The 12,233-nt window shown below is 28.3% G+C and overlaps 1 protein-coding gene across 1 annotated transcript in view; it reads right to left on the bottom strand.

Moving 5' to 3' along the window:
• The window catches only part of LOC129959561 (paired box protein Pax-1-like), a 39,919-nt gene extending 28,515 nt beyond the window's left edge, over positions 1-11,404 (bottom strand). The window contains exon 1 of the mRNA XM_056072473.1: positions 11,329-11,404. Coding sequence (XP_055928448.1) covers positions 11,329-11,353 — 25 coding nt within the window. The 5' untranslated portion in view covers positions 11,354-11,404. The remainder of the gene's footprint in view (positions 1-11,328) is intronic.
• Positions 11,405-12,233: the final 829 nt, after the last annotated feature.

The following is a 12,233-nucleotide window of genomic DNA, read 5'->3' as shown; positions in this document are numbered from 1 at the left end:
GCGAGAAAGAAAAGGACCTGACCTTTTAGGAAAACTCTTTCGCTCAATGAAAGAGAGAAATAATAATAGAGGCAAGGACATAAAATCGAAGTATTTATTTATTTTTTACTTCAGTGATTAGGAATGAACTGTAACTGTGAAAAGAATCCTATAAAAAATGCTTTACAACATTTTTATTAAAAACGGCAATGCACGAAACTTTTTTTCTTTTTCTTTGTGGTTTTTATGCCGAATTTTCACGCTTCTGAAAAATTAAAGATAATCTTCAAGAATAATTTTGTAAGCAAATATAAAGAAATTGACTATGCTGGTCATTTCAATTTTAATTTCAAGCTGTCTCGGAGCATCACTTAAACACAAACCATTGTATGAGATAGTTGATCGTCACACTAAACGTGTGAAATGGAATCCAAGGAGCATCCCTCCTCATTTCGGTAATACAATTTTTATTGAAAAGAGACAGTTCTTCTACAATAAGATGTCAGAGAGAAATAAAAAAAAATCATTTCTGCAGTTAGAGAGCTGTTAGTTGCTTTATACCAGTTACTGAACAGTTTTAGAGTCACTCCAAAAACTCGTTTTATTAAATAATTACTCAAAAATCAACATGGTTTTTAATGTAATTAAAAAAATAAGGCAAAGCATCTTTATTGTTTATTTGAATTATTCTTAGTTTATGATACGATCAAAAATCCCAGCCCTTTGCAACAAAGATTTATCATATATATATCAATCATATGGACCTGAATATTATAGTATATAAAGACTAATAATAAAAAATCGATCCAAAATTTAATCAATTGTTTACCTCTTATGAGATAAGTTTTACTTAATTTCTGAATGACAAAGAGACTTATATAATAATGAAAGAGAAATTTCTGAAATCAGTGACATTGCAGCTAATTAAACAATAGTGAAAGTGAAGAGCAAGTAAGTAGATTAATAAAAGTGAAGAGTAAGTAAGAAGAATAGAAATAGTGAAGACTAAGCGGTGAAGGTAGGGTAAAATCTTATCCTTTAATAGAATGTGTTTCTTCTGAAGTTTAAGAATTTTGCATTTCATAACGCAGCATAATATTTTTGTCGTTCAGGTATAATCAGAAGGTAGAAAATTTCTTTTCTTTTTTTTCTTTTCTCTCGTACAATTTTTACTTTGACAGAGAAAAACTTCTTGAAAAGAAATAAAAAAAACATATAAAATTTCCTGGGGAATAAGACGACATTTAGATAACATAGAGAGGTAAATACGCGTTAATCAGAACCGATTCAGAATGATTTCAAGTCCAAATTTATCAAGTGTAAAATTTAAACAATTCACCTTAACCATTTTTAAGAACTTTTCATCATTAAGGTTTTTATCTGCAGTCAGAAATCATTAAAATCAGGAGAAATGACTGGAAGTCAATAGAAATTGACTTTCATTAAGGAAACTTTTATGAGAATGTTATGAATTAAACAAATTTAACATTTTTTTACCAAATTATACCTACTAGTTTTTTGGCTAAAAAACTTTTTCGGTATCTTTTCTACCGCTCTGATTCAAAATCATAAAGGTTATTTATTCTCTTTAAAAAATAAAATGCTTTAAAATATGATAAGAAAACAGTCTCGTGATTGATTCCGAAATTCTATTCGATTTTTTTTAGTCGAATCCAAATTCTCATTTAGGCAATATTTGAATCAAAATCTACATTTAGTCTATTATAAATATACAACTGGAGAAATTCTTTTCCTCTTTGACGAAGATAATGTTACTTTTAATGCGAGCAAAGACTTTTTTCCCCGCAAAAATGTTGACTGATTAAATAGGACAATATCGTTTCAGTCATAACACATCAATCTTGTCAAATTCTACAAACTCATTAATAAATGATTATGAGATAATTTGAATAAATAAGCGATATTTCAATGAAATGTTTTGAAATCTATTCAAGCACTTTGGTGCAACATTATCTTGCAGTCCAGGTTGCACCAATAAATTCCAAACACAGTTTGTATCATTTGCATTTAGAATTTCTCTGCAAACATTTTGTCATTCAATATCATTACAAGTGTAGTAAATATTTTGATCCTTAAAAAAAAGAAATTTCTGACATTATATGTAAATCATCTTGTTTTTAAAGAATATATTATATATCAAACATTAATAATAGCTTCAACCGTTAATTTGAAATTCTTAGCAGCTTAACTGATAGAATTTTTAGGTAAACAGTAATTATTCAACTGCAGACTTCAATTCTGATCCTGTATTTATGGCTGCAACAAATTGAATGACACAGAAATTTCGAATTAAAAAAATCTCAAAACTTTATGAAAATCCAAAAGAAATATAAATGTTAAATGACTTTAAAAATGCAATGGATCTACATATTTATACGAGAAAAATATATGTGATAATATATATTTATATATTGTATAAATATATATTGTCACATATATATTTATACAATATATAAATATATGTTTCTCATCTTATAGTTTTATATGTGACAAATTTAAAACGTTTAATAACAGATAGGCTCCGGAGGCTTAGTGTTAAAGTTTCGGCTCCAGGTTCGAAACCCGATTTCACCAAAGATCTATCATGTACATCAGCCTGGGGCATACTAAATCTGAAGCCATAGCGTTGAAGTCAAACGCTATCTCGTTGGTGTAGTGTGGAAATCTGGAAAGAGAACCGCACATCAAGTGCCGTCTTCATCATCTGCTCGAGGCTCAAAATTGCGAGAACCGTCTTAAAATAACTTACTCGTTATTTAAGCTGTGCTCGTTATTTGAGCTCGTTATTAAGCGTTTATTAGTGCTGGAGGTGTTATCAGATCTACCCAAGCGACTACGCATTTATCAGGTAAGCAAGCAAATCAACTGAGAGATTTGGGGATTGTATGGGAAGAAAATGATAAATATGAATAAAGATAAGCATGAGTTTGATGAAAAGTATGAAAACCTTTGCAATCTGTTAAGAAATTAATCGACACAATGCATCGCATTCAGTTTTAAAGGAAAAGAGCAAATTTTTAGAACTATTTACAAATCTATAAATGAAGATTTTCGGAATGATATAACTAATCTTTTGAGGTGACTCAAGATACTCAGAGCCCATTATTTGATTTTTAATTTTTTTGCAATATATATGGTTTTATCGGAAAAACATTCTACCTAAATTTAACTGGACGCATGTGGTCAAACAACCAAATAGATATGATTCTTGCTAAAGTTTAGCAGCTTTTAAATAATATACGCAGAGATGAAAAAAAAAGTACAATTTTAATTGAATTCATCTGAAATAAATCAATTGTATTTAGCCCAGAAAAGAGAAAATGTATACTGAATGTCTTATGATACAAGATACTTTTTCTGCCATTTAAAAATTTTTAAGAGTTTATAACGTAATTCATTTGTTAAGCAACAACAGTATTCGACATTTTATCTTCTTACATTGATTTCTTGAAATGCAAAGCGAAAAATGTTTATTTTACGTTTTTACCAATTATTTAAATAACATCTATTTCAATATTTTCCGCACAAAAAAATGTTCTGTTATGATTCTGGTAAGGTCTATTTTAATATTTTCACTTATTTCTTTTTAAAAAATTAATATTTCATGTTATTTCTTTTTAAAAAATTGTGGTTTCAAGACAAATGCTATTCGCAAATTTTATTTATTATTTTCCTTTCTATTCTAATAGGGAAATGAACAGGATTGTTTTAAATAATTATGTGCGAAAGGACTATTTTTCTTCTCTCCAGATACCCAAATTCTTTGTTTATTTACTTAATCATGAAAGAAATCAAAGCGATGTTAGAGATTTTATGCGTTTTAAAAATACTCCATTTGAACTCTGTATCTGACAATTTTTTTCAAATAAGAGGCTTTCATTTAAAAGACATTTTTCTCTCGTTTGCTTGTAGTGATGTCTAGGTTCTTTTTACTACTCAGCGCTGAGAATATATCTTAAATATCGAGAAAATATATTCAGCCATTTCTGTTTTTAAAAAAATAAATTTCATTTTGAAGTAGAGGATTGGAGGAGATTTTATCATGCATTTCTTGAAACAAGCAGAGCTCAATTTTTTTTTCTCCATAGAAGCATTCACAGAACGAATACATTTGATTCGAAGAATTTTCGTTCATTCGTTTTTATCATTCATTTAAAAGTTTCCCAGTTCTTAATTCACGAATTATTTTATTTCTAAAAATTAAAAAAAAAGTTATAAACATTTCTTTCTAAAATAATATAATCCATATTAAACTTAACCCAACTAACAAAGTATTATAATATGATAGCAAATTAAGATGAGGACTGATCTTATAGTATTTTTCTTTATTAAACATGTAAAGCAAAATAACCAGTAAAACTTCTTTACTATGCCTTTTAATAAAACAACTGTAGATGTTCTACATTTATTAAAAATTGTTGAAAAATCAATCAAAAATTGTTGTAACGGAAGCCAATTTGTCCAAATCGGCCTCTGTTAAGTCTATTTTTTAGTAAAAAATTTTTTAAACCAATTACCAATTTTAGAATGAAGACCAATATTCATGAATATTTGATTTTTTAAATAATTAAACAACATATAATGATAACTACAACTCGTTATTGCAATAACCAATCTGGTGTAATTATAGATACATGTTTATTCTTCTTAAAACTTTTATCACATCCAAAGTTTATCTTATTATTGAGTATATAACTCGACATGTTAATCCACTTTGTAGCAAAAGGAACAGAGATTTGAAAGACTACATTTATTGTAATAATCCTTAAAATTGTACCGTCCATTTAAGGATATTTTCATGTAAATACTCAACACTAAATTTTATTTCAAAAAATTTCTGTTATTTTCAATTGTACTGTCGCTTGATTTTGGAATCAAATTAAAACGATTATGGACTAAATTTTTATCCTAAAACTTATATCTTAAGTATAATTGAATAGTTACAAAAATAAAGTAAAATAAAATAAAATAAATAAATAAAAATCAAAGAATTTTTTAATTGAAAGAATTAGGAATCAGACCATACTTAATTTCAATAATATACTTCATTAATCATGCAACTATATTTTATTATAATGATAAAGCTGCAGAAAAAAATTAAAAATATAAAAAAATCTGAGAACAATTAAGGTCTATTTAAACACAATCTACCTAACATTCCAAAAATAAATGATACGTTTACGATTTATCAAAGAATAATTTATAAATTTACTGCCTATCAAGAATAATTGATAAAATTTGTATATTAATTATAATTTTCAAAAGTAATTTTAATTCAAAAAATTGATCATCCAGACTGAGACGACCAATTAAAAGGTTTTAATATGGTTTCGTTCTTACTAGGGTGTCATTATTTGCCTTTTTTCTCAAGATATGTACTGCCTAATTTCAGATAGAGAAATTCTCTACCTTTTAAGCATGTACCAGGTGATTTCACCAAAATAGAGATGGAATGAAGGTTGTTGACGTTTAACGTAGCAATAAGCACCGATTAGCCGTGGATTTAGGCGGTATAGCAATCTCTTTCATTCTTCAAAATTGCCGAAGAAACACAGCAAAATGAAAAATTTTTATTTGACATAAGGGGGCCTGTACATACCTTTATGAGACATTACCACTTACAAGTTTATTTTTTTTTACACAAAAACCCGGTATTTTTTTTTAAATGTTAAAATACTCTTTTTTCATGACTGAAGTTTTATTAAAAACAATTTGAGTTTAGTAACCGCTGATAATCTAAAGTTTCCTCTGAATAAAAATATTTTACTTTCATTTATTAACTCGCTGCAAAATTGGAACTCTTTAAAATATTAAAATTAATTCCTTAAAAATATAATATTTAAAATAATTAGGTAAAATTTACTTTTAAATATTATCACCTTCATTACTGCCGAAATCGTAGCTTTGCATTTATTTTCCTTATAGTCTGTTAATGGAATTTCAAGGTATTCATACATTCCGTTAACAATGGAATTCAATATTTCGATTCAGGTTTCTGAGCATGCTTGCAGTGGGATTACCTGGGCGTTTTATTAATCACCTCCTTCGTTTCATTAAGTAATTTACTCAGTTGTAGGATTTATATTACAAATTCGTCTCTTTGTATCTGACCAACTATATTCAATAACGTTGAAGTCGCAATGATAGGTCGATAAATATTTTAATCCATTAATCACGAAATGCTTTCAGCCATATTCTTGTAAAACAATATATTTTAAAGTCTTAAACTTGGGAACATTTCATCTTACTCATTTTAATAATTGTACTATTAAAATGACAGATGAAAAATTATTTGAATTTGCTGCAAGTCAGTCTAAAATTTATTTTTTACAAGCTTGAAATTTGCAGTTTTATTTATCGGTATGGTATCATATGGCTCATTATTACTAAAAATCATGGCATTTCCTGACAAATTCGATTTTTCTCGAAAATATGTCAGCTCATGATCGTGTTATTAGTCTTCTAGATTCTGTTTGAATGATGCGCACTTCTACATCTTCTGATTGATCAAAAGTCTTTCTTTGATCATTTCCTAATTATTTTTTTGTTTCTCTAAACAATTATATCCCATTGTTAAACTAAAACTCACTATTTCGTTCAATATTTTTTCAATTTAAATCCAATTTTAGAATTAAACTTTCTCTATTGCAATTGGAACTGACAGTTTCTTTCAAAACAGAAAGCAATTCGCTTAAAAGTTTTCTTCCTTTTCTCTTGAGCATAAAAGGAGTGCACAGTTCGACTTTTGAATTAATATGAATATTAATGAATTTGATAATGTTAAATTCTTTAATATATATTATATATAAGATGACTTAGGGGAGACCGGGGCAAGATAACAAATGACTTAGTTCAAGTTCATATTACTCAAATTTCACCACCCTACGGATACTACTAGTTCTTCACACTGCTGGAAACTAAGAATTGGAGCAACTGCTATCATTTTCTCGTTTGTTAAATGGTGTTAGCATATTTTATCTAATGTGTATTACAACAGTTACACACGGTGGCATGAGGGATACTCGAAGAACGAAGGGAATTTGTGTATTTAACATTTGATAAACATTAACATAAATTTGCGCAATTTCGTATTATATTTACTAACCACAATAACACTTTCATTACATGCTATTCAAGAAAAAGTACTCAAAATATTTCAATTAATTTAGTTAATTTTATAACTTCTAAGAATAAAATTATATTCGTCTTTTATATTGTCATCTTGTACTAGTAACAGGGCAAGATGATACTTTTGCATTGTATTTTTGAAATACCAAAAAATAATATCGATTATATTTAAAAATATTCAGTTAAATTCAATACAAGAAAAGACCATTCTAATAATATGATCAACGAAAATCAACGTATTCAAAACTTGAATTTATTAAAAAATTAAAAATGATAAGTTGTTAACAACAACATCTCTCTCCTGTTTGGTACTGAAACGGATTTTAATAATGAATATGTAGTTTCTTTGAATTAGTAGTAATTGACTTCATAGTTATAAATAGCAACATTCGATTCTTAAAATTTATGCTAAATTAATATTTGTTTCAATAAATTATTATCTTCTTTTTCCTATTTATTATCGGAAATCGATGGAGAAAAAACACGCACACTAAAATATGACCAGTAAGCAAATATTCTTTTGTCATTTATTTTTAGGCGATAATATTACTTATTTCTGAAGAATTTGTTTATCCCATTTTGAATTATTATTGATGTTATAATAATTCAAATATTCTATTTTTAGTATTACATGTATTCTGCAGTATGTAACAGAAAAATATAAGTAACAAATTTTATGAGAAATTATTGCAGTCTAAAGAGCTTTAAAGTATAAAATCTTATCACGGCTCATATTTGTCATTCGATGCTATGATGACATTGAAACCGGCATGAACTATTAAATACTAGAGGAAAAAAAAAAGTTGATATTTTTTTTTATAAGTAGTACTTTAGTCAGGTGAAGCAAATAAATAGCTTTGTCATCATTTTTTTAAGGACTAATTTTGTCATTGAGCCAATTTTCATGATGAATGGAGTCATCATTTTCTTGAGTTCTCCCAAATCGTATATTTTTGCTATCGTATGAATATAGTTATTAAAAATGATCCGTTACTAAAGTTTTATGCTCGCCAAGAGCATTCTAACACTTCATTTTAAGAATGTGAAACATTCAATTTTCATTTCCATCTCTTTTTAACTCTATCTAACTACGATTCGTTCGAGGAAAAGCTCATTGAATTCAGAGATTCAAGCTTATATTACTTTCGGTAACAAATTTTCATAATAGTAGATTATTTCTATCAGATTTCTGCCATCCTTATAAATTGTATCTGTTAATGTTTTTCTATGACAAGGGGTGGATTTTCTCAATATCACCTTTATTCTTTAGGATGATATTTTTTCTGATCCAAATCCAAATCCATTATAGGGCTCTTATTGTTATGATTTGATTGTTTAAGCGCTCGGGATAATAAGCCGTCATGAAAGTTAAAACGGTACAGTGGAAAAGAAAATGTTCTTATTTTTATAGCAACCCCTCACTCACGCATCTGATGTGACAGAAACCAATCTGCAGTTAATCCGGGCTAAGGAAACAACAAAAGAAGTTCTCCCGACCTGCATAGCCATTCAGGGTAGCCATGACATTTAAACTGAGCTCTGAGATGAAAGCAAAATTCATCCAAGAATCGATAATCCATTTACTTATAAAGCAGCTTCTCATTTCCATATTTGAGGTATCCTTTCCTGAGATAACTGGGTTTTGGATATTCATATGAGGAGGGAAAAAAATATGCAGTCACATAAACGCTTTCATATTACGGCAAGATTTTCAGTCGTCAAGATTTTGAAATGATATTTAAAAATTTTAAAGAAGTTGTGGCATTCATTTTCAGTTTGCTATTAATACTAATAAACAAAATTAAGTCTGAAAAAAATGGTTTTTCACCATTGCTTAGGGCAAATGAAAAAAAGGTATTATTACAGGGCATTAGACACCAAACTTATTTTTACCAAAATGCAATGTGTGCATATGCATTCACTAGCGATACACTTCCCAACTGCATTCAATAACAAATTAAGTAAACGAAAAATTTACAATTTTTAAATATTGTTTTTAATTTTTTTTATTGAGTGTTTATTTTAAAAAAAATTATTTGTCACTTTTGTTATGACAAAATTCAACATAATAGAAAAAATAATGCAAATGAAATATCCTCTTTTTCTTTTTCAATGTTTAATGAATTCTTTTTAATATGCTCTTCTATTATTATTTTTATTATGATATTAGCATTATTTAAGGTAGAAGTGAAATCCATTTTCACGAAAATTTGAAAACTATGCAAATACAGAAAATATTTTTCATTAAAAAAATTTATCAATAATTTGAGGCCGATTTTTGCAGAATCATTTTCACAAAATATCAGTTATATATTAAAGTTCAATCAAGCACATTTTTTTTACTTCAACTTTTATAAATGTATTGTATATTATTCCTTTAATAATTTTTACATTAAAAGATGCAGCAAAAATTCGAGCTATTTTATAAAGCTCCTATTTTGTTAATAAAGTTTTATGATTTTTGCTCTTCCCAGTTTTAAATATTTTGAAAAATTATCCCCTCTTCCTTTTCTGTCTCAAATTCCATTGGTCCTTAACTCTCATTTAGATCATGATATCGAAATGTGCCTATCAGATAATACGCATTGGTTAAAGGTATTAAATTGTTCAGAGGTGCGAATGCCTGTTGATTCCGAAATAAAAATAGACACAATGGGATATGCTGAAAACTGTTCGTATTCAAATAATTTTTCCTTCTACATTTTAAAACAGGAGTTAAAGCAAGAGAATTTTCAAAGTTACTATAAGTTCAAATCAAAAGCGCACTTTCAGAGATGAAAATTCGGCTAACTGAATGACTTGAGTTATAATATGTAGGAACATTTTAAATACAATTTTTTTTTAAATGAAAAAAGGGGATTTAAAATGTAAACTGTTACTAGGAGCGATTATCGTTATTAAGGTTTATACAATAAGAACAATCGAATAAAACATTACCTAAAATAAATAAATTTGGGAAAAGCAATTTCTTAAAATAAGGAACAAAAATTTTCATTGTTGATAAAATAATTATTATTTAAAATTAATTTGCCAAAAGTTTTCTTTTAAAAATAAACAAAGTTTATAAACTTACGATTTTCTCGTCTAAACTTTTTTTTTTTTCACTTTTGAAACAGTCTTAATGTAGAGAACTCAGTATAGTTTTAAAAAATCATTATCAAAAAAAACTTGAGCGAATACTCCTTAGAATTTTGAAATATTAAATAGTAACTGAAAGAAAATCTTGAAATTATCAAATCGGAGCTTCTCAGTCCCTCTCGAAATCCGAAAAAAAAAAAAAAAAAAAAAAAAAAAAAAGAAACAACTAATGTTTCATGTTGTTTAGGCAAAACGCCTGTTCTTTTCCTTTTTATTTTTTTAAAAACTTTGTAATGTTAAAAACAAAAATTCTACTTCAAGCCCATTTTAAAACTCTATGAGAACGGTAACACCATTTTTGAAAGTATATGAAAGCAATGAACTAGGATAACTGCAATTTGATACGCAGTCTTTTCATAAAACCTAGGAAATTCTAACCAATTTTGAACGAAATCTATTTACGAAAGGTCAGTCTGTCCATGTGAGCATGAACACAAAAATGCAGCAAGCTAGATGGATGAAACTAGGCATATTTTATCATCATCAAAATCGTCGATTGCACCAAAATTTGAGCATATCTATACGCGGGGGTGCTCATAACTTAAAAATGTAACGATTTATATGACCTTAATACCATCATTTGATCCAAAATAAAACATCCAAAATGCATCATTCGGAAAGTCGTAAGAAGAATTTGCTTAAAGGAAAATGGGCAATGCAACTTCTTTTGAAGTGAAAATATAATTAAGATTAGTTAAGTTGAAGTAATTTCTATATTTCTTTTATATTACCTATGATAGTATAATTGCAATTTTATCCAATCTTTTCATTTAAATACTGAACTGAAAAGGGGTCTATTTCGAAGCTGAAATGGATTAAAACAGAGGTTTGAGGAATTTTTTTCAAACTGTCATTGAAAATGTGTTTTATCTGAAACTGTATTTCTTTGCCGAACTCATTGAATTTTCATTTTTACACTTCTCTGTCATCTTTTTTATTAAATTTTCTTTTCAAAATAATATTTTTCCGGTGTTGTCAAATACAAATAAGATATTTTGAAAATATCCAATCCAATGCAAGCGATTGCTTTTCCCATCAAATGGAAAAGAAGTCGTTACTCACCCATTCTGCCTTGCTTCGAATGCATAGAAATGCACGTGTCTCCTGTTTGCGCGAGGGCGGAGTGGATTCACTGAGCCGACTCCGTTTTTACTGTCCCATCCGCTCTCTCGCCACTCTTCGCTGCACTTGGATGCAGACTCTCGAACCCTCCCACCATTTGCTCATTGGTCCGGCTACCTGCCAATCAGTCTGAAAAGGGGTCTTCCCCCTTGTCGGCTGATATTTGGTGAAGTTTAGGTTTCGAAATCATACATTCGGCAAAATCAACGGAAGTAATTACTGCTAAAGTGGTTCAGTTGGCTTCATACGCACTTTACAAATAAAAAAAAAATTCTACTTGGTTGTTCTTGGATGCGCATTGAGGGAGTGATTCTCTCGGTTTTTGAAAGCAGTTTACATTTCAGTTGATTTGAAACCAATCAAAAGATAAAAAAATGCATGCAAATAAATCAGAAAAGAATGGAATTTCCCCTGAATAAAAATTGAGTACAGGAAAGATATCTGCTGTACTATTATTATGTACCTAACTGGAATCACGTTACAAATGAGTTAAAATTAATTACCTTCACGTGTATACAATGTTTCAACCAGGATTTTTTTTTTCTTTTCGAAAATGTGTTAATAAATTAGGACTTCTTCCAATAATGTGTTATAGGATTTTATTACATTACTTTGAAGATATATATGCAGTTTGAGGTAGACATTTCACTCTCCATCGCCTTTTCTTTTTTATTGGAAGAAAATTCGTCGTCTGATAACCATGCAACAGGTTCTTTTCTTGCTATTTCGTAACCGTTTTCAAGAACAGTAAAGGTGTTGATGAAATCTATTATTCTTTTTATTTTTCTAAATTTTAATTTTCTGTTTATTTTTCATTGAATTCCTGCGATTTATGAACGGGCGAA

The sequence above is a fragment of the Argiope bruennichi genome, chromosome X1 (assembly GCF_947563725.1).
Source record: "Argiope bruennichi chromosome X1, qqArgBrue1.1, whole genome shotgun sequence".
Classification (NCBI taxonomy): domain Eukaryota; kingdom Metazoa; phylum Arthropoda; class Arachnida; order Araneae; family Araneidae; genus Argiope; species Argiope bruennichi.
Note: the sequence above shows the minus strand (reverse complement) of the source record. Positions and strands in the feature narration are given on the sequence as shown.